The sequence below is a fragment of the Asterias amurensis genome, chromosome 7 (genome assembly GCF_032118995.1).
Source record: "Asterias amurensis chromosome 7, ASM3211899v1".
Lineage (NCBI taxonomy): Eukaryota > Metazoa > Echinodermata > Asteroidea > Forcipulatida > Asteriidae > Asterias > Asterias amurensis.
This window is the reverse complement of record NC_092654.1, coordinates 919,438-946,882: the sequence shown is the minus strand read 5'-3', so window position 1 is coordinate 946,882 and position 27,445 is coordinate 919,438. Positions and strand designations below refer to the sequence as shown.

The 27,445-nt window shown below is 37.4% G+C and overlaps 1 protein-coding gene across 6 annotated transcripts in view; it reads right to left on the bottom strand.

Moving 5' to 3' along the window:
* LOC139939373 (uncharacterized) overlaps positions 1 to 27,445 on the bottom strand; it is a 179,335-nt gene that overhangs the window by 65,794 nt on the left and 86,096 nt on the right. For all 6 annotated transcript variants that reach the window (XM_071935197.1, XM_071935199.1, XM_071935198.1 and 3 more), the window contains exon 4: positions 20,054 to 20,186. In XM_071935197.1, coding sequence (XP_071791298.1) covers positions 20,054 to 20,186 — 133 coding nt within the window. The remainder of the gene's footprint in view (positions 1 to 20,053; positions 20,187 to 27,445) is intronic.

The following is a 27,445-nucleotide window of genomic DNA, read 5'->3' as shown; positions in this document are numbered from 1 at the left end:
GATGAGGTTTGGCATACTGGGTGTCAAGCACAAGAGATTATGTTGGGTGGGAGGTTACGTCAAGGTTTTGCTCTTTGAATTATGTCACAAAACATTTCACTGGACACCATATCAAAGAGCTTTTGCGCAGCACTAACATCTCATGATATACCCTTCAACAAATTTTCTCATAAGCATGAAAACTTGCCGTTTATCTCACTAACATCCATTTCTGAATATAACTTTCTTAGAAAAAAACATCTGGCTCAACGATGAAAAACTTAATTAGCAGAACCACTTTGCAGAGAAACAAGTATTATCAATCACTCAATCAACACCAGTGTATCTCTAGGAAGCAAAATCTAAACACTGTACACACTTTGGGTAATAGGTCTTTTTCAGTAGCTACACAACAATTATTAACTTAACTCCTACATCACGCAAAACCCTACAAGACTCTTTCAAGAAATGTCCTGAAACAAAATTCAGGTCTAATGCTTTACGAATAATCATAAGTTCTTGTGTGTTACACAATACCTGCTTGACTTTATTCTTGTACTTTGTAAAAGTTCCTGTTTTGTGTGTTCATTGTTTATAAATGGGTCTCATAATTCACAAGCTTGAGCATCTTTTTGGTGGCTATGGCCATATATGGAATCCATGATTGATGTATAATTGTTGTTCTTGTTTGACACCTTTTTAAAGGAGACCTGGAGCCAATTACACAAAGAGCTAATATTGAACTTAACTGCAAATCAATCATAATTGCTATTGAAAGTGCGATGTCACAATGGTAATACTGACAACTAATCTTTGTGCTTTATGAAGTCGAGCCCTAGTTGTTAGAAATCCTCATTTATAATAATCTGATTATTATTGCACTAGATAATGACGGTTGTTTTATAATTGCAGTTAGTTAAATTTAACACAAGTGACAATCAATTCTTACATGAAAAAACAAGAATCCAAATCTACTCCAGATGGGTGTGAAATTGGAAATCTAATTTAAAAGGTGGCTAAACCAGCAAAAGAACTCTCAGGCCGACTGACCCAGAGTCACTAAACGAGTGACTCTTGCTCAATCGCCATGAGGACCCGAGCGCTACGCAAACCCACAAAGAATCTGTGACATCTAGGAAATGTAAATTGCATTAAGTGATGAGATAATAAGCTTGGGTCATCCGTGCGATGACATCTGGGAAGCATGCTCCACGCTACCGGTCACCACAAAACCAAAAGGAACTAAAAGACGTCCAATCCCGTTGGGAAATGGACGAACGGGCTCAATGGTTAAGAGACGTTGATAGAATTCCAGCCTCTGGACTAGTATTCCTCGCCAGCGGCTTGCGGTGGCTTAAATTGCATCTACTGTTTGGATACTAGTACGCGATACGCAGAGCTGTTCTTGGGATTCATGGAGTCAATTCTAAGGACATGAAAATACGCACTATTTGTCCTGGCTGTTATTATTGTCCCAAAACAATTATGTGAAGTAGGCTGCCTGCGATATTTAAAACTTGTAACTATTATACAAACAAAATGTCTGAAACTGCTTTGCAGTGCTAAAGTAATTAAAAAAGGGAATTTTGTAATCAGGCAGACATAGGTCTGAATTAAGACAGAAATCTTAAATTTCATGTCCCCAAAGTTTTCCGCGAAACAAATTTGATGAATCCAACCAATCTAATCAAAACTAATCAAAACATTCAGTCGTATGTTATTGCTATTCAAATGAGACAAGCACATAATCAGTTCAATCGAGTAGTAATAATGGTACATTTAATTTATATGAAAAGATTCCACAAGGGAATGCAATTAATTACAAAACTATTCTCATGTTCTCTAAAATGCCGTGGGCGAAACTAAGTAATAAAATTGTCCGGGAGGGTAAACCTAAAATATGGGCCTCAGGCATGTTGTAATTTCAGTCTTTACCGCAGGTGGGTTCCACATAAATCAATTTTTTAGCGTGACAAGATCAACAATTTCATGGTGATAGAACTCTAGCTGTACTGTTTATCGGCAGCATTCAAAAGAAATAAACTAAAACTAAAAACAAAATTAAATGCATTTTTTGTGTTAATTTGTACAAAAAGCGTACAACCTGCCTTAATTACATTCATAGCATTGGCAGTTCAAGAAGCATAGGTTATTGAGTGGACATTATTAAATAGACAACTGCTGTAGCATCCAATGAATGTTGGATTGAACAGCAATGCTGAAGTATGGGCAAATATAGGTCAATCCCAACACAGCTGGAAAAACTTGTTCAAGTTTGAGGTAAGTTTGAGGGAAAAACTTGTTCTACCTGAAATTTGATTTAAAAGTGACATAAAAGGTCACACAATTCAAAGGTAACTATAATGTCCCTACTCTAAATATATGCACAGAAGGAATCATGGCACACTGGGCAAAATATTCATGTTTTGATTTTACCGTTTCATCGGAGAAATATTATGTTTCTCATTTTATCGCCACCTTTCAGTACTGTCTGTCTGTCTGTCTGTCTGTCTTAATGATATTCCCATCCAGGGAACTCTGCAAACTCCCATAAGGGGACATATAACACCAGAGCTACAGCCAAACTCTCTCGTACAAACATTGGTTTTGTCTATGATTTTCGAGTTGCACAAATCAAGAAATTGTGATTCAGTAACTAGAACACAATAGTTATTCTAATTATTGTGAAATCAGTGGTTAGCTTGGTAGGATTCGAACCCAAAACCTTGTGATATACAGTCATGCAGTCTAACTACTGGACCACAAATAGAAAGAGGTGAATGGGGCAGCCTTATCTCCACTGATTACATCTACACTGCCCTCTATTGAAATCTAAACATATTCACAAAACTCCAGTTTTTGGAACAATTTTGTAGCAGATCTTGAAGTTGGATATAAATGACTTTGAAAAGCTATTCAAGTCAGTTCGGTTCCTCATCTTATCCGATGACCAACCCCAAAATATAACCATTAGACAATGGAGCGAATAACCTCCATGCCCAAGAGATCCCCCAGTGAATAGATCAAGTTAGAATTTACAATTCTCTCATGATGATGTCCTTCCAAGAAAAAAACCCGTTCTGTCCTAACAAGAACAAAATATCACGCCAGTGGCAAGTCCTGAAGTAAAATGAGAATAATTTGCGACTCCGGTTTCTCCAAACGCAATATTGCACATTAATTGCTGAATAAGCTTCTGCTGGGCAGACTTGCTTTATGTCTTTCTGACGGGGAAACCGACATATGCTAAACTTGACCAACATGAAAATGACACCAACTGAAATCGGACCAACAGTCGCATGGAAAGACAACACATGAGGGCACTGTCAGCAGGGACAAGGCAGAAGAATTCAACAAACAGAAAGAGTTAGGAATCAGTTTGTAACGCAGTGATGCAAAGTGATGACCGGAAGAAGACAAATGAGGTGATATGGCAAGCCAAAAAAGGGATAACAGATGGGACATACTTTTTCCCCAACCATGAGATGGGAGTTTCGATTCGGTAGGGGAGAGAGATCTAGCCGGAAGAAGGATCCAGAGATAGGGCAAGGGGGAGACAGTGAGTGATTGAAACAAAAGCCAGACAAGGATGGCAGGGATGATGGAGTGAGGGAAAGAGGGAACGAGGATGAGGACATGATGTAAGAAGAAAACAGAATAAGACTCAAAACAAGGGATTGAGATGGAAAGGGCCGAAGGAGGGAATAGGATTAAAGGGATGATTATGGGTTAAGAACAACAGGATGTTTGCTTTTCAAAGACCGATAGGCCTGCAGCTAAAAAGCAAAACAAAATTGTGAAAACAATAACTTAATAAATACTGTGTGGTAGCTGACAGTGTTAACAAGTTACATTATTTATAAACATAATATAAGTAAATTTCCCCCATGTTGCTGTAAAGCTTCAAAAAGAATACATTGATCTTAAAATTTTGTCTTTATTTCAAAATTGTCTAGGGCCTAACTATCAAGCCAAATTTCTTTAAATAATTAGCATAGGTTGTTTACATGTGGCCAGCACTAAGTCTTTGACATGCCACCAATAATTGCATTATAGAGAATCTTGGGTACACAATAAACCCGTTTAGAATAAAAAGTTATGGCTTGCAACAACACAAGTTATCAGCCAAAATATCAGGTATTGTATACTGTTTGTGGATGGTTCCCTACCACTCCTGGCTTAGCAATATTTTCTGCTTAGCAACTCTACAATTTCAAGCCTACAGTCAGTCAGGAACATGTACAAAAAGGCACAATTTGAGATCAAGGCAAGAATTCTAAACACAGGTTGTTTGTTTACAGCTAGCCGGGTAGCATTTTAAAATAACCATACCTGACAGGGCACTTTATTAGCCAATTCATGAAACATCGTTAATCAATACATTCCCGCGTCTCCCCCACTCAAACAAAAAGGTTTCTAAATAAATTCATACTCCAATTCGAACAGGAACCATCGGAATACAAAGTACGCTTTAGTAAAACTAGAATGGTGTTGGATGAGTGTTGGCACGTATTATTAAAGAGAGTGTTTCTAACCTATTAACCATCCCCCATCAGTCTGTACTTGCCTTGTTCTATTAAACCAAGATGGGGGAAAGATAGGAAGAGTTGAAAGAATGAATAAAGAGCTGCACGATCTACTCTTTTTGATTAACTACTACATGTACCCGGTATTAAAGCTGCATCATGCTGTTTGTTTTTTCACCGAACGCCCAAACAATTTAGATTTCTTTTCTCTGAACAACAATTTTGTAAGATAAGACTTAAGGCTATTCATGGTAGAAAAAGTAAAGTTTGCGGCAACACCATGTAAGCAATCTCTTTTTTGAGTAGTGGTGGCTCTGAGAAGAGCCGGTTCCTGGCTTACTTAACAATTTTAAGGAATTTGAAACTTTCAACTCACTATCAATTATCTGTAATGATTTTTATCATTTTAATTAATGTCTCAAATGAAAAAAAAACCGAAAGAGTAGAACTTAACTGACAAAGCCAACTAGAATCACTGTGTCAAGTTTTTAATCTCAGTTTAGCAATAATCTTTTGATGCATCTTTAACCGAAAATGTTTCATCAGCTTAAAACACCACGCTCGCACATACAGTGCAAATTGATAAGATGGGGGGGGGGGGTTCTGTCGTATCTCTAAGGCAACCTCCAATTCCTTCCATGAAGGAAACCAATTTCTACCGGGAAATCAATCATGATTGTTTGTTTGTTTCCGTGACTATTACCAGCTTATTTGTCCTCTTGGCCTGTGGTAGGAGGTAAAGGGGGAGAACGGCATGGACGCACTCTCCCCTCTCCTTCAGTTAAAATTCTTCAAAGCACATCTTGACATATTTTAAGTCTTCGTCTTCAAAGCACATCTTGACATATTTTAAGTCTTTGATTTATTAACCGCGACCCCACTTAGAAGATGTCTGTTTCAAATAAACAATTTTTGAAACATAAACCAGGAGGGATGTGTTTTCAATTTAATTTACTCTGGATATTCCTTTTGCAAAATAAATTTGAGCAATATCAGCTACCGTAATTGAAGATTTCTGCACTAGATATCATCTTTCTTTCATTTTTGAATGCATTTGAATCTTGGCTTTGATGCACTTATTTCCAGAAAATACATGTACTTTAATTTAATATAAACAAATTGTCCCTTGAAAACAGAGCTGTTCCAGTTAGAAGTAAATACTTTTAGTGTACTTCTAGGTTATGTTTATCAGAAATGTGTGTCAATTATTTCAATGTGATCGAGGAATGCAAATTCTAAATGTCGTACATTTCAGGTGAGAAAACAGTCAACTGGGGTTGTTTTGGGGAAGAAAGAAAATTTTTATAATAATGATAATATTAAGTTAAGTTTAATTCTATGATGTTGGAACTAAAACCCATTGTAAAGCACCATATATCTAAATCAATAATCAAAGAGCAGTACAAAAGCAAAGTGAAAACCAATCCAAGTACAGTTCAGGTGTACTATATCAAGAATACTAACATGAATGTTAACTACAATATGTAAACTACATAATAACAAAATGAAGAAGAACATTTTTTACAAAAAACAAACAAACAAACACTAGCTGAATTTAAATGTAAACTGGCAATTAATGTGTCACAACATCAGCCAGATGTTGTGACACAACTCCATCACCTGTTACCAGACCAAAATGATGTATTGAGGGTTGTTTTGATTAAAATTATGCATAAAGAATTTTCTGGAAAATATTTGAAAAGCCTATTCAAACTTGAATTCCTAACCCTGGAAATCACACGGGAAATATAGCTCAAATAAGTGTGAAATAAAATTGGGACGGGGGTAAGTAGGTTAGTCCCAAGAAATCTCCTGGTGTTTTCAGCACCCGCGAATTTGAGCTTAAGTTGCACAATGCTACCACTGACACAATTACAGGCTTTTTTCTCCACAATAAACCCCTCGACAAAATGTTCCCTTGGGTGGGGACTCACAATTAGCATTTTAAGTAATAAAAACATTTGCAAACTAGACATTTCGATTTGAGGTTATTGAAATAATATAAAAAGATGTTGACAAAAATACTGAAATTCAAAAGCTAATCTCTACAGCTGACCAAGAAAAGAAAAAAATCTGTTATAAAAACACACTAAATCATTTCATCCGTCTTGCCTAATGGAATAATTAACCAACTTTCAGCCACCTCATCAGGGTCAAAGGTAAAAGTTCCTCCAATTGACCTCCTTACCATTGTAACCCCTGCCTCCTTTTAATCACCCCTACCAAATCAATGTGAGAAGTCCAGACTCGACTTTGCCCAAGGAATACTTGTTGAGTTTTACACGCATAGATAAACATCTTCATTGTGTCTTTGTGGGACAAATTTACTCAAGCCAAGTAGGTTTTTCTTTCTCCGAAGGCGGTTTTGTTTGTGTCTTTCTCTGAGAGCGGTTCTGTTTATGTCTCTCTGCCGTCACTTCCCGGGGGAAGAGAAATGTAGTTATGGGAGCTGGATGCTTTTTTCTCTAGTGAGGCTGTGTTTACAAACACGACTGACAAAATTCCATTCAATCAACTTCTTGTGTTGTTTTCTTACAGAAAAACCATGTAATAAATTCATTCTTGGAGGACATTTCAACTAGGAATTGTTTTGATTAAGCTTTTATACGTGGGAAAACATGCTTCCGAGCAATAGTAATCAAGTTTACTTTTGTTGTTCCCAACCCACATAAGTTGTTTTTTGGTGGTCTGTCCAGTTGTTTCCTGCAGTTGATTTACGGAGAGCCATGCCTGAATGCTCCTCTTCAATTCATTCCTTATTGTTGCTCATCTAGTTGCCCTCCTGTCATGTTCTGTTCTGTTTTGTTTTTTTTAATAACTATTGTGTGCTTTTTGCTTGAATAATTATTATATTTGTTATTTTTATGATTAGTTCGTTGTTTTATGATTAGTTCGTTGTTTAACTTTTGCTGTGCTTTTTGATGTACTTGTATTTGTTGAGGTCAAATAAATAATAATAAATAATAAATAATAAACAAAAAGCATTTGGGCTAGGCTTATGTATAAAAAAAATAAAAAAATCTATTTCCATTTTACTTTAACTTTATTGTTCAACATATCGATAGAAAGAGCTTTTAAATAAGACCAAATGTAAAGCCTAATAAAAAAATATTAAAGGCAGTGAATACTATTGGTAATTACTCAAAATATTTATTAGCATAAAACCTTTCTTGGTTACAAGTAATGGGGAGAGGTTGATAGTATAAAACATTGTGAGAAACAGCTCCCTCTGAAGTGCCATAGTTTTCGAGAAAGAAGAAATTTTCCACGAATTTGATTTCGAGACCTCAGGTTTAGAACTTGAGGTCTCGAAATCATCCATCTAAACGCACACAACTTCGTGTGACAAGGGTGTTTTTTCTTTCATTATTATCTCGCAAGTTCGATGACCGATTGAGCTCAAATTTTCACAGGTTTGTTATTTTATGCATATGTTGAGATACACCAACTGTGAAGGCTAGTCTTTGACAATTACCAATAGTGTCCGATGTCTTTAACATGTACAGTATTTCAAAGGGAAGGTACATGTTTGGTTATCACTCTTAAAATAATTAGCAATAAAAACTTTCTTGGTACACTATGTTTTGGTTGCCTTCACTTTCAATGGCCATCCCACAATTTCTGAGAAGTGCTTGATTTTGGAGTGGGAGGTAACACTCGTTTATGTTTTTCATTTTTATGTCTTGGAGCCTTGGAATCATAACTCAATAATAAACATAACAAAAGAGGAGGCAGAGTACAAATTGAGCACTTTCTTGTTTGGTTTTTCTTTTGCAAAAAAAAGTAAATGCCCTGACACTTCAACATTGTTAGTTCCTCATCTAAAAACATTATACTGAAGCTACAACAAATCTTCCTAATGGCTTTTGGCAACAATATTTTTCAGTGATGACATGTTGATAAAATCTTGAATAATTTTGACAAACCGCAAGGAGCAAAAGTATTTGATGTATACAACGAAATATCCCTACCCCAATCAAGTTAGGACCAACTGCAAAAGAGCGAAAGTATTGTATGTATACATCAAAATCCCCCTACCCCAATTAGCCATTTTGATATATGGTGGACATACTATTACTATAACACTACTTGGTTTAGGTAAATTTGACCATCTACACCAAAATCCTACCGTGCACTTATATACATCCACCATATCTCAGAAGGCTAATCAAGTAAGGCATCCTCGATTCTTGTGTACACAACCACCCACTCACTACAAACTCCCAGGGTTTCTTATTATGCATCTTAGAAAGAGAGGCAGAGGAGCTTGAACAATGATGACGGTGTTTCTAAACCGTCAACGTCCATCTCAAATGCTCCCTCCCCTCCCCTGACCTTTAGAAAACACAATGAATAGTTAGAATTTTCCATAAATAACTATTTTTCTCCATCGCCCTACTTTTTAATGAAGAGAACCGAAAATTGAAGCAATAAAATTCTGAACTTGTATTGTTGTTGTGTAGGATCTAAACTTATCTATTTCAGTTAGCTTGGGGAATTTTTTTTTTGCTTTATTAAATTTGGAGACCTCTGGTCAGCTGGGAAATGATGTTATATGAAAGAGAACAAGACATTTATTGAAGTAAACGATTGCACAAAGTATAGAGTTAAAGCCACATGGGTCCACTCTCAAAAAGCCAGTAAGCACTAACAAATTTATTGAGCCTAGAAAATACTCAGAAGCAGAAACAGATTTACCATCCAAAATAAAATGACATTAACACTGTTGTGACTAGTACCCTACAATTGTTTTTGCGCAGCAAAATAATTTTAAGCACTGTTTTCTGCTTAACAGTTTAAAGGAAATTTTAATTAGCTGTTTTGCAGGGTATTTAATACTCTGCATATTTATCTGTATAGCACAATCAAGCAGTAAGCAAATCACACTCAGCAATTTGACTGTCAACCAGCTCCTGCTAAGCAACATTGGTCTGTGCTAAGCAAATTTAGGTCTGAAACAGTGGTGGTCTGAAACAGCTCAATGAAATTGAACCCAAGTGGTCAATTGAGCAGAATGTCATGGTGGATACAACTCTTATCCATAATTTGCTTCTCTTCGTACAGGTGTATAACTAGGGTCCTGTGGGGTCTGAGATGGTACTTTGTTTGATTAAAACCTCAAATGTCTCACTCTAATTGGGATTGTAGATACATGGTAGGGTTTGTTTGTTTTGGGGCATGTTTGTTTCTTGTTTTATTTTATTTATTTTTTCAGTTTTTAATTTTATTATTAAAGCGTATACATTACTCCTGTGAACATCAGTGGAATACTGCTACTTCAGATCTAGGCCAGCTGTGGTGTTTTCAGAAATAACAATACTCCTCTGCGCTTTTTTATTAAAACAGGTTTTGTTTATTCTGAAAACAACTCCTAAAAAATATTTGTGTTAATTAGGTCATCAGCACATCTTGGGTGATTGAGTTACTCCTGTGTTATCCTTTGGAATGTCCGAGTTAAAACAACGCCAGGAGAAGAAAGTGATGACGCGTGGTAGTTGGCCTAGTTATGGGGACCTCCTACTGGTTGTTACTGTGAAAATTGAGCTATTGCAGTTGGCTGCAGAGTTTTATCAATACAATAAATTATATATGTATAAACTATTGTTTAAGGTTGTAACGTTGGTACAAAAATAAGGTTTTGGTATACTAACAGTTTTTATTTAAAAGAAAGGAGTTTCAACACAGCACGACATCCAGACCAAATACACAAAAAGACCAACCCCAAACCCCAAACCACTGCATTGGCACTTCAAATTCTCCCTATTTGATCCAGAGTTTCAGGCTCTTCCATCTACCCCAAAAAATTGTGACATAAATATTTAATAAGTCCTCTCCAGGAAGGAAGTGACCTGGTTAACGCTTGGAAAAAATATATAATGGGTCAATTATGCTGTTAATGCGGTAATGGACAGCATCGTAGCCTATTATTGGCATAATGGTTGTAATTCACTTCATATGACTGACTGGCTCTCCTAGAATAATGAACTTAAATAATAGATAGTAAAAATATGCAAACTTCAAAGAAGTTAGTCCACTTGATTTGCGGCGGCTTCTATTTTAAGTGTAAAAAATGTAGAAGGAATTGGTAAGTGGGTGAAACAGCAAGGGATAAAATACCCCAAAACTAAAACAATAGTAAAAAGTATATCAAGGATTTCTATAAATTGGACTCGTTAGCAATGTCCCTGTTGGTTTTCTACACAAAAATAAACTAAGGATGCGTTTTATCTGTTATACAATCCAAATCAATAAACAGGATTCGAACTGCCTCTAGCTACCGGGCAATCTCGGTGGTCTAGTTGGTAAGACACTGCTCTAGAATGGCAAAGGTCATGGGTTTCGAATCCCACTTGAGTAATATGCCTGTGATTTTTTTGTACAGAACTCTACACAACATTTTAAGCACGGACCAAAGAAACCAGCCTGTTTATTTTATCCCACATCTTTCATTTAGGAGAAACTCAGCTCAATATAAAGTCAAGTACAATACTTCAGCAGCCCTACCATAAAAACTGCAAAACTCATGCCTCCACAGATATTAGATCTACTACAAATATCTTTAGGGCTGGACGTAGGAGGCAATTTATAGGCAGTCCGTTCAAGGAGAAAGGTTGTTCACATTTTCAACTACTTTTCTTGATAATTTTATGACACTCTTAAAAAATAACTTATGTGCTTCAGAAGTATTCCTTTCATACGCACTGCAGTTGGTTACACCTAAATTGCCTATAAAAATTGCCGTGCTTGACGTGCAATCTTCAGGTTACTATGCAGGAGTTTGCTTTCTCCCAACTAAGCATACCCTTGATGTGTCGGTCACTGGTCCTTCATGACAAATATCCATTTATATGACCTAAATTGTATATGGCTGTTTACTTTGAATTTTACCACCTAGGTCCTCTGCAGTTATTCTCATCCATGTTAGTAAATCAGCTGGAAGTAGAGCTGACAGCTACAGGTGAATATACCTGGACTTTAAAGGCACTGGACACTATTGGTAGTTACTCATAATAATTGTCAGCATAAAAAACTTACTTGATAGTGAGCAATGGAGAGCTGTTGATAGTATAAAATGTTGTGAGAAACGGCTCCCTCTGACAAACATGGTTTTTGAAAAAGAGGTTAAACAAAAAAAGGGCTTCAGGCCTGAAGTCTTATATAAAAATATAAATAAAATAAAAAATTAAAAAAAAATGTTTTAGCATCTGAAAACACAAATTTGTGCAACAAGGGGTGTATTTTCTGTCATTATTCTCTTGCAACTACACCGACCAATTGAGTCAAAATTTTCACAGGTCTGTTATTTAATACATAGAGCTAATACACCAAGTGAGAGTATTGGTCTTTGACAATACCAAAGGTGTCCAGTGTCTTTAACAAGACTGTGGCAAGTAGGAGAAGGTCCTAGAGTAAATGGTCAATAAATTATGGATTCAGAAACCTTCTTTCTTGATGCCATTATAAGGGTACTCAAACCACTTATTCAAGGCAAATTCATCAATGCATTATTGTGTGATTTACTGCCACTGTCAGCAAAAAGTTTATATTACTAGGTAGGTAGTTGGCAGACGTCTGTCACGGACCAGTAGAGTGAAATCATCGCAAAAACCATGCATGTATTCAAAGTTGATGCAACAAGCAACAGCTGAGCAAGAAATCAAATAACTGATATACTTCTTACATATGAAAGATTTCTAAGGTCATACAAATTGTGTCACCATCGTAGCTCTAAGAAATTTGCTCAAAATTATTTGTATGTTGGTTCTCCAAGTCTGTCACTCAACTTGATCAGTAAATTCAACACAGGAAGGCCACCACCATATGCAAGGATATTATTACCATTTTGGGAAGATTTCAGGCCAATAAAAGAAAGCGTTTTCATAGTTAATAGAGGCTATTACCACCAATGTTTATTCTTCAAGGTTAAAGGTGCCTTTGACACTTGAACCAGGAGTGACCCACTAATCTTGGTTGATGTCTTCCTTAACTACTACAAGAGTCAAGGGATTTCGCGGTAGAACCATGTGTAAATCTGTTTGAGTAGGGTTGGTTCTGAACAGAGATGGTGGTTGCTTGACAGCTTAACATTTTGCTCTGATCGTCTTCAGGAGGATGCTGTGCTCTGCTGCTGGATGCTGATTAAGCAATGCCTTGAAGATCAAAGACAGTGAACACTATTGGTAATTGTCAAAGACCAGTCTTCTCACTTGGTGTATCTCAACATAACATAAAATAACCAACCTGTGAAAGTTAGAGCTCAATCGGTCGTCGAAGTTCCGAGATAATAATGAAAGAAAAAACACCCTTGTCACATGAAGTTGTGTGCTTTCAGATGCTTGATTTCGAGACCTCAAATTCTAAACTTGAGGTCTCGAAATCAAATTCGTGGGAAATTACTTCTTTCTCGAAAACTGCATAGTCACTTCAGAGGGAGCCGTTTCTCACAGCATTTTATACCATCAACCTCTCCCCATTACTCGTTACCAAGTAAGGTTCTATGCTAATAATTATTTTGAGTAATTACCAATAGTTTCCACTGCCTTTAGCTGGTAGTTGGACTTGGCACGTGATTCAGTAACGCACCAAAGATTAGTTTTTCTACAGGTATTATTGTACTGTACTGTATTGATCTCAGTGAACATGTCCACAGTTTAGTGCTTTTAATTTTCAATCTTATAAATGGTAATACCAATTAAAGTCTAGCTTGATCCTTGATAATATCCTCTTGATCGTTTAGCTACCCTGACTGAATGAACTCCCACTGATTTCAATATTCGTCAAAAACTTTATTTTTAAACCATAAATGAACCATTACTTATCCCCTGTCAGTAAGAGACGATGACCATCCAATGGTTATACTCTTGCTGTTTTGACCTTTTCAACTTGACAAAAGCAAGAAACCCCGTCCCCTTCTTACACCCAGATAACTTGCCAATAACTTGATTGGTTGCTTAATGTCATTTTGTCGGCTTCTATTCTACCAGCACGCCTGCTGATTATTAAATTTGTATAAATGACACCCCCTAATAAAGTGCCTAGGGGTTTCAGTTGAAGTGCATCACCATGGTCTCTGGGGAACTTATAAGTGTTGGTCAAAAAAGGAAGGGGGAAATGACAACAAATGAAAGAAAGAAGAATGACACAAAAACACAGACTGCATTGACCTGGTATAATATCTTTGAAAGTCTGAGTGCTGTAGCAGAGAGAAAGGACCCTAGACACTGTGACCTGCATTCAAAAGTATGTCAATATAAGGTCACCACTTCATTGACCAATATTCCTGGGCTTAATGTCTGCAGAATGGCCACAGATGAGTGCTTTATTTTGGTAAAATACCATTATAGTTTAGTCGCTGAATAAAAGACCCTTCAACCCCAACATCGACTGAATTAAAGATTCTAATCCTGGCTCCCTGGTCCTTAAACTATCATTCATCAGTGTCTCAGGGGAAAAGTTTCCTTTTTAGCTTTGTAATTTGGAAGACAAGAGTCAAGAGTAAATGAAGACCTAGTTTAAGAAAGGGTTCAGAGCTGCATTTGCACACCACAGGCGTATCTTTACCTCAGAGTATCAAGAGATAATCATTCTCCTAGATTTAGAAGCAGCGTATATCACATAACAATTAGGTGTTGCAGCAAGACATTCTAGTATCTACTTTTTTATTTTACACACCAAGTTTTTGTCTGATTTAATCTGAGCATAATTGCCTGGGCTATCCATCAGAAAAATGGGGTGGATAAAGTACATCGATGAGTATCAATTAGACAAAGGATTAGTGTATTCAAACAGAAGTTGGCCTGACCTTTGAAATCTATCACAGGAACTTTCTTGAGAGAAAGACTATGCTAGGCTTGAAACTTGGGGCCACTAACGTTTTTTTGCATTTCCATCCTTGGTTGATAAGCAGTCTGCAATTAGCTAATTTTATTTACTCAAAAATAGAGAACGTTAATTATCAGTAACAAATAGTTAATAGCCCCATGTTTCAACCCTAACAGAGTCTTTCTTGAAGGCTAAATGACATCACAACACAACTTACAGCCAGAAAGACTCTGCTATGGTCCAAACATTAAGCATTTTTTTGTCTTTTAAACTGTAGGTCTTTTTGGTTGGTTAGCAATTTGCAACACATAATTCTATTATCTCAGTTAATTGCCAAACACAAGGTTTATGTCAGTTCATGGGCAAGTTTTTTTCTCATCTGAGCTTGGTAAATAGAACCTTTGAGAAAACAAACATTTTCACTTTCGTGCAAAGGTTGCAATGCATAATTATTTATTGTAATTAAAAAAGTAAAGCTTGTGAAGCTTTGAAACTTAACAAAATTTAAGGCCTTGATTTAAACATCTAAAAATCTGAAGAATAAAAAAGTGGTTCTGTATACAGGGTGTCAGATAGGTATGAGGGACTTGGGCTTGGGCTTAAAACAAATTGCTGCTGACAAATCACACATGTTCGAGAGTGACACTGAAAAATGTAGTTTGTAATTACGATTTGCACCCCAAAAATGCAGTTCAATAAAGTACAGTTGCCTTTTTATAGTTGGATTTTGTTCCTACGATGTTTGGTTTACTTGATTGTTCATGCAACGAAACTTAACCTAGTGTACCTACTTTCACAAATTGACAAAAGTAAACAGAAAATTCTCCTGAATTTGTCTGGAATGTCTGTACCAAGGAAGGTTAAGAAAATAACTCCCACAGACGAATTCCATTGCAGTAGTTTTCTTAAGAACAAACTGTGAGGAAGATTCAATTTCAAAGAATCCTGAGACTGTTTTTCCCCCTTTTTTTCTTTAAGTTTCAAATGAAAGAACTCTAAAGCTGAGATTACAGGAGGACAGAAGGAAACATACAGGAATGCAAGTGATGAAATGTGCATCCTGTCACTTTTGTTTGCATGTTTGTTTTGTTTCTATTTGTCTATTTGTTTAAGAGTTGGTTCGGGATGTACCCTTTTCTAAGGAGGGACTGGTTATGTAAGGGAAAGGGTGAAATAGCAATGTTTAAAGAAACGTTCATTATTTTTAGAAAGTCTGTTCGTTCTAAGAATCTTCAACTTCACGACTGACTGTCTCTCTGTTACATAAATTTAAAATCTGATATTGATAAAGAATTGAACTAACAAACAACTCAAGAAGGAGGAAACCCTTTTCCATCTTAAAGACTTCATTGATTTAAACAGCAGAGTAAAGGGAACTGGAATCTCATGCATTATAAATCAACCCTAATTCTGTCTTGCAAGTAGAGACAGAGTTTACTCAAGGCCATGTCCCAACCAACATTCCCAAGAAACGAGGACACTCTCCAAGCCACACACCTGGCTGAGTCAAACATGATGTTATCATGATGGAAGGGGGGGGGGTGTCAGAGGAGGAGTGGGGAGGACAAACTGATGCCTTCTCACCTATCTAGTGACGGTACATGCATCTACTGCGATTTCAAACTGTTGATGCTAATCGTAATATGCAATATGCATCACTCTACAAAATGGACTTTAAAGTGCTCGACAAGGTCGGCGAGGAAGGAACAACAATTTTCACAATTCATAGTCCGGCGTTTTTAGACATGTGATGTGAAGATCAATATTTTCAGTGTAAGAGTGCCCATCAGGTGGAAGTATTTACTAGAAAGAATTGTATGCATCCGCACAGTCAATGATTTCCATTCAAGATCGAAATAGGAATCGGACCCCCACACAAAAAAGACTTGTACTTTTTTCTTTGTCTTAAATAAATTATCCCCGTTTTGTTCTACTTAAGTTAGGCAGTGGCGTCCTGTTTTTAAATGAAATGCAAATCATTGGATTTCTTTCCATATTGGCGGGTATTACAGCTTTTGGTTTCTAGACACGTATTTCTCGGCACCCCCCTGAGTATTCAAGCACATGAATGGCGTTAGATTTCACAAAGTCTCTCCACACCCTGGGGTTAAACTTCCTCATAAAAGAAATCTCCATAGTTGAGAGGACTTGGCAAACAAACATTGAATAGAGTAACCTTGCATCCTGGCTTATGGCTAGCAATCCAAAGTGCTACAAAGCCATAAAGAACATGCATCAAAACATATTACAACTTACAAGCCATGTCTGAATTGATGGCTATGGCTGTGACTGTTTCTAAGGGTGTTGCTATGGGTAGCATAAGCTTACTCACATGACAATCAAGCCACAGCAACTAATTTGGACACAGCCCCATTTTCAAAAACCTTTTTAAAATAAGCTGTCATCACCGCTACATTTGTCTGTATTCCATGAACACCTTTTATGATGACTGAAATAACTTAAACCCCCAGCTCTTGCAAATGATATCGCACGGGGAGTAGGGGAGGGGTAAGGGGAGGGGACTTTTGTGTAAACATGTATGCGATTGCAACCCCTAACATGAGATATGATCTATTATCAGGAAATTGATATCTAAATTCAGAAAAAAACACCTCATCCCCCTTTATCTATTTAAGAATTTTTAGTAGGCAAAAAAAATCTCTCAAATTTTGAGAGATATTAATGGTAATACACAATTTATTAACAATGTCAAGTTAGCCCCACCAAAAAAGGCTCCCTTAGACTGTATAAATATGACAAGAGATCTTTCCATTGTTGATAAACAAATCGCACTGGTTGGAATGGACGGGTGAAGGTTAGCAAAACATACAATCATGCAAACAGATGTTCTGACAAAATTCAAAAGTTTTGGCAATTTTCAGTTAAATAAAATACCTCCCAAGATTGGTTGCTTTGTTTCTGACCCATTTAGTTAAGTGACATTGTTACAAACTGTGGCCATCTGCTTTTTTTTGGTTGCATTTCTGGCTGTCTATAGTTTTCCAACCTCGATCAGCAAAAACTCAGGCTGTGACGTTGCGATAGAAAAGTCTATTTGAACATTTACACCCTCGTCCCGCCCGCTCTTCTATTGATTAATCACTTGACTTACTTCTTTTGAATTTCTAATAACAGCATAGTGCGTCATAAAATCATCAGCAATTTTAGAACAAACCTGAATTTCGTACACGCGAAAGCAGTACTTCAATCTCGGTATTTCTACGAAAAAAATTGTCCGACCACAAATACCCATGTCCTGAAGCCTGGCAGGGAAACCGGACGTCAATAAATCGAAATCCAGGAATTTGGAATCCGAGTTAAAAGCCACTACACCATTGAATCATGCCACATCAATCCCTTTAGAAGGACGCTGATCACTAAACAGTGAAAATTAAAAACCTTGAGATCATGCGGAACTTTATCTCCCACATCCTACCCCTAAATCAAATCATCTTTCCAATCCAAAAATTCCACCTGCCCCCAAACAACCAAGGGGGAAAAAAGATGTCTATAAATCTACTGGATGGAATTGGTTGGTCATTTAATCATTGAGAGATGCATATTGACGCATATTGAAGCATTGCATGGTGAAGATGTATTTCATTTAGATAAGACTGACTAGTGACAACAGTCACGTATTGTACACTTAAAACTTAATTGTACTTGTCAGTCAATTGAAGAGTGGTCATCCCCTACAATGTCCGTTAACATTGTCTGTAATAATATTAAATGTACCGCTATGAAAACACACAGACCAAGTGGATTCTCAACCCCTCTTCTTAGACAAATATTTGCAGTACCGGATGTATTTAATTGGTTAAGTTATTGGTAGAACAAGAGACATAGGAGCGAGGAATCCACTGACATGAAGAATGTCATGCATGATGATGCGTAATTATTATCTCCGTCAATCATAAGAAGTTAAATCAATATAAAATCTGTGAGTGAAGATCAAATACAACAACATGCTGCTTTACTGGTGATCAATCAATTATCTTGAGACATAAGAGTATTACAGGTTTTTGAATGTAGTTCTCATATTTCTACTTCAGTATAGGCAGGTGCATCAGCTGCAAGAGGTTTAAGGGCTAGGGGGAATCGACATTGATATTGTACACCAGCTTGCTTGTGGAGTGTGACTCTGGGTGGTTGGGGGGGATCAGCTTTGCTTTAAACTGTACACGCTTGCTGTACATGTATGTGCTTGTCAATGCATAGAGCAAGGATTGAGGTAGGTAACATGGTGTATCAAGGGCAGTGTAGGGGCTGTGATGTCCTGGGTGTTCTTTAATGCATGTAAAAGAACCAAGTACACTTATCACTAAGAAGTGTTTGACCCTGTGTTACTGGAGAGTCGCCATTTCTGATGACAAACAATGTACGTACTGTGCAAGACTCTCAGCCAATGCGCGCACGTTTCATCAGTGATGGCAGCCAATGCAAGTGGTCTGTAACTTGCTGCAGACTATGTCACATGATCCTAACAAAGTCTTCCAAGGTGCTACATAAATGGATCTCATAATTCAATCACAGCCTACCTGTCATTAAATAATGCGGGCTTTGAGATGCTGGCCGGGTGTGATAATGCAAGAAATGTGTATAATTACTAAATTCAAGTATGTGACTGCCTTCGAGAATAGAGTTATTTGACCCTTTCAGATCTTTCGCACACATGATGTCATAAGCCTCATCATCATTAAAAAAGTATCATGAAACATGTGCAGGAAATTTTCAGCCAAAGTAAGTGGAAACTCTTCCGGGCGGAACATTCATCAAAGCGTATCGTCTACCATCAAGGAATGTCCTGATGAGTCTTAAGGAAATCAGACCACTTTGGTTTAAGGGGGCTGGGGAAAGTCTTGAAAGCCAACCTCTAACTGCTACAGTCCGCTGTCAATGATCGCCAACTTGCACCGAGGCACGTTCACTCTCATCTTTGGATGGGTTCCGGATGGATATACAGACTTAATCAATCTCATGAATTAAACCATGTGTAGCAAAACAAGGTCAAACTCCCTTAGTCATTCAAAAGATATGGCAATTTGCAAAGGCCCTTCGTCAGAGAGTGGTAGAGCACTTCATAGTTTGTTCAAGTTGTACGGTCCCCAATCACGCCCCACTCATTCACATTCATCCGTGGTCCATTATCCATCAAACAGTCAATTACTATTCAATGATTCCTTCAAAACAAAAATGTTACGTACTTGAGAATGGCTGGTCGCTGACCGTAATGCAGAACTGCCAACATTTGCATCTTGCAGTCCAGGAGATTTTGTACAACAATCAGGGAGATATTTAGTAATACATTCAACAGCATAGGGAAGAAGTTTCCATACTCAGAGACATTTCATAATTTCTTCATCAAAACATACTACCTTCTTTTAGGCCTACATGATAACTATACTCCTTTTTCAATGTATGAATACATCAAAATCTTGCAAACCTAGGGGAAGAATTTGAAGAGGAGAAAAACCTTCCAGTTAGTGGAAATTTACTCACTCATTAGTCAACTTTGTCCATGGAAGATTCTAAATAATGGAAGAATGGGTCAAATCACTAAGGAGGGATTTGCCACAGTTCACACTCTCCCGACAGATGCACAACTTCTGGGCGCAAGTTACCACGAAAGTTGACGTACCTCAAAGTTACAAACTTTACAAAGTGCTTTAAAGTGATAAGCAGGGCCTTGAAATTAGGCGCTCCTGCCAACAAGTTGACAATCTTACCTTTTTCAAGTTCCACTGGAAAGACATCCATTCGTTCCACTCTCTTCTCCAGTTCATATTCTGCCGATGCAGCAATAGGATCAATGTCCTCATTCTTACGATCGTATTCATGCACTGCCCACGTTGCATACACCTTAAAACAAAACAGAAATAGAGTGGAATTTAATTCACAAATGAAGTAAAGAAGAAACAGATGTGAAACAACCAAACATGTATGGTACATAATGTGTTGCTTCCTAAAGACTGAATGAGCTCATGGCCATCCAAATCACAGAAACGATTTGTACAAAAGTGAAAAATACTGGAAATAGTTCGGCAAGTTTTTTGTTCACTTAAATGTATTTTCTATATCCTTTATTGAAACAAGCACAAATTGTAGTCTAAGACCACAAGTTTTAAGAAGGGCTGAACCTAACAAGACAGTCCAAGCAAAGAAAAGAAGTTCATGAAAAACTGTTCCCACTTCAAATCTTAAGTTGCAAGGAGTTCAATAAGATACCCAACATCAGAAAAACATCCAGACAAAACCAAAGCCTGCTGTATTAAGTGGTAAAGATGTTTGATTTTGCTGACATTTTAACAAATCTGTGGAAAGTCTAGGTGCACCGCTCAGTCAACGCATCTCAAGAAAACTATTTTCATTTCATTTTTGTTTTACAGTCCTTGGCAAAGAAGCGGTGCTCTCGGACATTTGCATCTCCCAATCTGATGATGAGATTACAATATCATCATCTCTCTGATTCACTAAACTCTACAACTGATATGCTTCTAGGAGATTAAATGCTCCATTTATCGGTCGATGTACCATGCTACTGTACAGCTCTGTTCCATCATTCACTTATTGATAAGTTCCACTTCTGTACTTCGCCTTTAATACTGGTCCGCAGGCAAATTTCATACACTGCCCTTTTAATGTGCTTGACAATTTAGTTACCTTAAAGGGGCAGTACAACTTTGACTTTTTGACAAGAGCATTCTAATCCTCTAAAAAATTAACTTCCATACAAAAAATACATTTCATTACAAGGCCTGATTTCTGAAAAAAGGGTGAAAAGGAGACAAAATCCTCAAGAAAAGTTGTCAGACTTTGAACGAATTTTAAACATTTCATTTCAGATTCCTGACCGTTTTATACAGAGATTGATTTGTGTGACCTGCCCCATTTTAATTTTAAACAAGGAAATGTGTTTGTGCAGACTTTTAGAGCAATGATTGCCCCCCCCCCCTTGGAGCAATCGAACAGAAGCTTGCGGGAGTATATATCACAAACAAACTGTGTATTTATCAGCTGCTGTGTCATAGCATATACTTTGCACTTGACCACACAAAGTAATTAATACTGATAAAGAACAACAACACAAATATGGGCCATAATCGCACAAAATGAGGCGAACCTCCAATACAATGTGGAATGCAATAACATATAGAATCAATATCATATCAGCAACCAATCGTAAGGTCCATATCAACGTGTAAGTCTAAAAATATTATTTTTGTATCGAATAATAATCAACTTTTTGATGCATTTGTTTTTATAACAACACCATAAGGATTGATCATCACTTACGGTCATTGCTAAGAAGAAAGAAATTCTTTTTGGACGTGCTCCAAAGTTTGACCCAAATCCCTTATTTGATTCAGGTTTGGTAATTAACAAAGAAGAAAAATGTTTAAATTTGAAACTGTTAGTGAAGCTAGTACTAATGCAAATATCCCTGCCAAATAATTCTCTATTTGTGTTTACGTATTATAAAAGTGTCTTATTGACATTGCCAGGTCAGGCTGGTTGTTAGAATATTAGAGAGTTGGCCTTTACTTTTTTAGTACCTGGTTAGCAGGGCCAGTTTGTCATTTCACTGGTCCACCAGCTTGTTTTTTTTTAAAGAAAACAAGGATCAACTCTGAACTAGCCGGACAGACCACTTGCAGAGAATTCTTAATGGTGTATTAATTGGCATTTGGCCAGCAGACCACTGTTAAGGGAAAATGCTGTAAAAAATATATATAAATACAACAATACGCGCCTTTCCCAGATTGGTTTTTAGAAATCCTGTTTTAAAAATCCTACGATGTACTCTCCCTTTAAACAACAGACTAAACTTCACCCAAAAGCAAATTCCAGAAGATGTTGTCGATAGAAATCTCGCTGTTTTTCCCCCAACTGATTACATCATCTATTAAAATGTTATTGAAATTCAAGCGTAATTTCTTTTCTTTCTTTAGCAGGCACTCCAGGTCCCTCTTATCTTTAACACAGCCAGTAATCAAAAGACAGTAATCAAAATACACCCTTCGTTTCACACTCTTGGTCTCCCGACTGCAGACAGCATGTTAATGTTCGGGAATTAGCTGAAATGATCTAGCGTGAAGGGTTGGCTGTCTAGTGGAGACTACGGCCAACGGATGGGATGGCGAGCGAAATATCTCTGATTTAGTTATCACTTTGTGAAGTCGTCCTGAAATCCTATTCATGCATTCTTATGGGCACTAATACAAGTTACTCAAGGAGAGTGATTTTCTTTTCACACGATGCTAAGTGTTGACATGTTTAGCTTAGCAGACTGTACAGTATGTAAAAGGTTCCCAGCAACTAACTTTGTCTTGGAAATTATCAAGTAATAACTGGCATAAAATTAATAACTTGGCTTGAATTTTGGAAGTAGAGTGCTGGTGTACTCTGCTTTTCTCAAGAATAATGGACTGCTGATGATATACCAAAGTTAAGGGCTGGAGGGATGCACATCGAAAGTCCAGCATTCTCCTCAAGACAAGCATAGTATAACTGTTGGAAATGTTGAGACCAAAACAGAGCCATCATTCCTCAAAAAAAGACATGGTTGCTGTACCTGCAAATTTACTGGCATTAGTTTCTTTCTATATGAATTGTGGAGTTTCTTTCATCAGGCTTGAATGTCTCCTAACTGTGTATACAAAATACTTCTTCAAAAGCAAGCGTCTTGAAAGCTATAGATCAAAAAAGTACATCCCCTAACATCAAAAAAATTGTCAACATTTCAAATAAAAAATTTACTCTGTAGAAAAAAAATTCCACTGCACCCTGGTCTTAACATTAGCACAATAGTGTGACTCGGCAATGCATGTCCCGGTTTGTTTTTAGTACAACTTGTAATAATTTGAAATGTTCTACACACGGTCGGGAATGTCACAGATGGTTGGAACATTCCGGAAGAGGATTCCCCACATAGGTTTCACCTGTGAATTGATTACAGTAATGTGGTAGCAGACATTTTCAAGTAATCATCAAGGCACGACACAATTCCTGTAGAGCTGGGGCACAATTTTTGTAGAGCTGGGTCCAATTTCATGGCTCTGCTTACCACTGAAATCTGCCCTTATGATCACCATTTTGCGCGTACTGTGCAAGTGCTGAATTCCTGCTCTAGCTGTGTAAAGGAAGGATACAGCGGAGTGCACACGCACACAAGGCAATAAAACCCTGCTAACCCATGAAATACACTTGGCGTAATTGCCAGCTTTGGCAAGTGCCGATTCTTTGCCGGCGGAAAGCGGAGCCATGAATTTGCAAGAAGATTATAGTTTCTAGCAGGGATACCATGAAAACTTGCTAGTTTCTGCAAAGAGATTTTTGTCTTTTTATGTGCTTGCTAGATTTGCGTTTGGTCAAACTTCACATAGGTAAATAATAGATCTTACAGAAGCTCCTGTATCCAAGGCAACCACACAATGCAGATGCTGTGTTTAGGGATACAAGGCATTGCATTTGACTGTAGAAATCTCAAGGTCAATTTCATCTAGAATACTTCCTCAGTGGTGAATACTTCCTCTAGCTTCATCTGGAGTTTCACATTCTTGGATTTCAACACACCCCACGGAGCGGGTAAATAATTCAATTTCCTCTTTGTTTTAATGTGAGGCACGATATTTGTGCTCCTTGATGGTAAAGACCAGGCCCCAGTTTCATGGAGCTGCTCAAGCACAAACCCATGTGATGTTCAGCTTAGCAAAAACAAGCAGAATACCATGCAAAGATTGTCCATGTGACATTGTATTTTAGCTGGTAACATTATTCCGGTAAGCATAATTATGTTGTGCTTAGCAACTTCTTTGTGCCTAAGAAGCTCTATGAAATTGGGCCAAACTGAGAACAATTTCATAGAGCCAATTAAGTACAATAATTAACTACTGCCTACAGGAAAAAGCATAAGAGCCCAAAAATGACATGTAATGTGGTGTACTGTTTGTGACTTATTAACAGAAATTTGCTTAGCAATATCGTCATATCTTCTGCTTAAATCATAAAATTGCTTAGCCTTATTTGGTACTGGTATACGGATGCTGTGAATTAATTGTCCCTTCCTTTGCTTTCCCAAAATCATGAAGATGCTGGGCAGAAAATGTTGCTTCAACAAAACCCTTCTCTTAGTGGAAATTAGCCACCCACACGGTCCCTTATTGGGCCCAGCAAGGAGATAAATTGACTGCGGAGGGACGCCGAACACATGGACATGCCAACATCATTCTTCATGTCTTATATATGAATGAAACACCTCTCAAATTCCACTCAATATACATGGCAGAATTAGAGTGAGAGACCTTTTCAAGTTCTACTATCCAACATTAATACAAACGCAGAGAGAAATTGGAAGTTTCACCTAATCAATCTTGTGTCAAGGGAGACATGGTGGATGCCCTATATTCCTCTTCACCCCTGTGTGTTGTCAAGCATAAAGGTATCAGCAGATGGTAATGTTATATCCCTTAGGGGAGGTACAACATGAACAGATAATAAGCAAAGCTAATTATTTACCTTCAGGGAGAATGCGCTAAGTGTTTCATATTAATGTGACCGTCTGTTTTTGCTATGCGCAAAGTGTAAGCCAATATGTGGATAATTTATGCGGATTATGCGAAGAGTGATCATGTTTATCATCCAGACAGTATGATATTTTTCAAGAGGTCATTTGCATAAAAAAGGGCACCTTCAGAAAAACAAGCTATTTTTATATCTTTTAAACTGCTTAACTGCTAGGGTTTCCACATTTTTTCTGGGCCCCCTGTGGGATTCATTACCAGAGTTTCCAGAACAACTTTTCAAAAAAACAAAAAGTTTATCACATTGAAACCAAAGGCGGCCATCAAGCAGAGAGATTTAACCACAACACTGAACGAAGAGATCGTGATGACCTTACATGCTTAATCAACACATTCTAAAAGGTAACTTTTATTTTCTTTACACCATGTCCTTAAAAGCCAATGGAGTGTTGAAAGCTACAGAGCTTAGCTCCTTGTCCTTTAAACACCTCCAGAGTGGTGTGACCATCAGTGGATATAATTGAAGCCAGAAACAGAAGCAAAATCACTAACATGGAACCAACAATCCATTCCTCATCGTCCTGCAACCCACATAAGTTATAACACCTCTTGTTTAAAAGCACTGGACATGTTTGGTAATTACTCAAAATAACTGTAAGCACATAAACTTACTTGGTAACAGGCAATGGAGAGCTGTTGATAGTATAAAACATTGTGAGAAATGGTTCCCACTGAAGTAACTTAGATTTTTAGAAAGAGGTAATTTCTCACTCAAATATTAAAAGACTTCAGGCCAGAAGCTTGTTTAGGCATCTGAAAGCACACAAGTTTGTGCAACAAGGGAAGTGTTTTTCTTTCATTATTCTCTTGCAACTTTCATTATTCTCTTGCAACTTTGATGTCGAATTGAGTCAAAAAAGTTTGCAGATTTACTATTTTATGCATATGCTGGGCTACACCAAGTGAGAAGGCTGGTCTTTGACTATTACCAAAGGTGTCCAGTGCCTTTACCATCATATGATTATCAATAGCTAAAAGATACAGAGAGACTCAATCCACACACTGTAATTAGTATCAATTTCAAGTTCCTTTGAGTGGAGATAGCCGGCGAAGCGCCAGAAACAAACTGAAGCAGAGCGCCAGAAACAACGACACAACCAGACGTCTACTCTCACAAGGTCTCATGCATTCTGAGCAGACAAGTAATTGTAACACATTCAAGAAAACCCTTTTGACAGGACCGTGTTTATCTTGCATCCGAATCGTTTCTGTTAATACTTGGCTGTACTCTTTCATGTCCGAGTGTACCATTAAACAGTATGATTCGTGGATGAGTTTCTTGACATGCCTTTCCCCTTATGGAGTAGAAATTTACAAGCTACTGTCCAACACTATGACAGAAGTACTTAGTCAAAATCACAGGAAAGGGTACAGAGCCTTTCATCTTCACCATTATTATGATGAATTTATTTTGCTGAAAGATTTCTAAACCACCCACAATTTACAACAAACAGAACTCTCCAAATGTTCCTTAACATCTTCAAAACAGTACTAACAAAAATAATCATCAGGTCTGCTCCTGCAAACACGTTATGTCATTTTGTAATTTCTCTTCTCGAATTTTGGCAATAACTAAACAGAACAAGACAGGAAATCCAAGAATTCATCTTGAGTTAGAAACAGTTCCCCTGTGAATTTTGAAGCCACCCTTTCAGCACATCTATTTTCAAGCTAGCCGCCTAGCTGACATGAGCAGGTATGTGTGTTGTAAAATGAAAGTCAATATTTATCTGGCAGTTCTTGCTCAAGCATCCATCACAATTCTTAAGAAAGCAACATAATCACTAGATGATCTTAAACAAACCCTTGCTTCATAAATAAGATTTTGCATTTTGTTTTGAAAACAAAATGTTTTATATTTAGCCAACGCAAAGTGACACCTCTGTATAAAAATAAACTTATAAGACAAAATAAATAAATAAATACTTCGTCTTGGGATGATGGGTTAAGAGGTATGGTGACAGGTTAAGATGTAGAAGCTGATAACAACAGTGAATGTCTAATATAAATCTGTCTTAAGTTGTGGTGTATCTGACACTTTCTCATTTCATACTGGATAAGAGTACATATTTGGCTTCAGGGTAAGGGGCAGGAAGAAGGGGTGGGGGATCGAGAAAGGAGGGTGGGGATCGAGAAAGGAGGGTGGAGGTCTTTTATTGGTACCTAGCTTTGATATGGTAGCAAAGAAGACTGGGATGCTCCACAAGGAAATTTATGTACAAAGTCTACGGGAAACCATTAAGGCACAAGGATGCATTTTTGAGAATGTGAGCCCTTTGGCTGTGGAGAAAGTAACACTTACAGGTCAGTTCTTCATTTAGTCCTAATGCACTTTTTGCATTTCTCCATTTAAATCATCAAAACCAAAATGAAGCTCGAGGTTAAATAGTCTGACCTCTTTCTTCCAACATTTGGAATGAGTATTCATTACTGTTAATGCATACAGGGAGCTAGACTGAGATGGCCACAACATGATAAGGGTTTAAAGGCAGGCTAATACGCACGAGTATCCGGCTAGAGATGAAATTAAAATGGCCT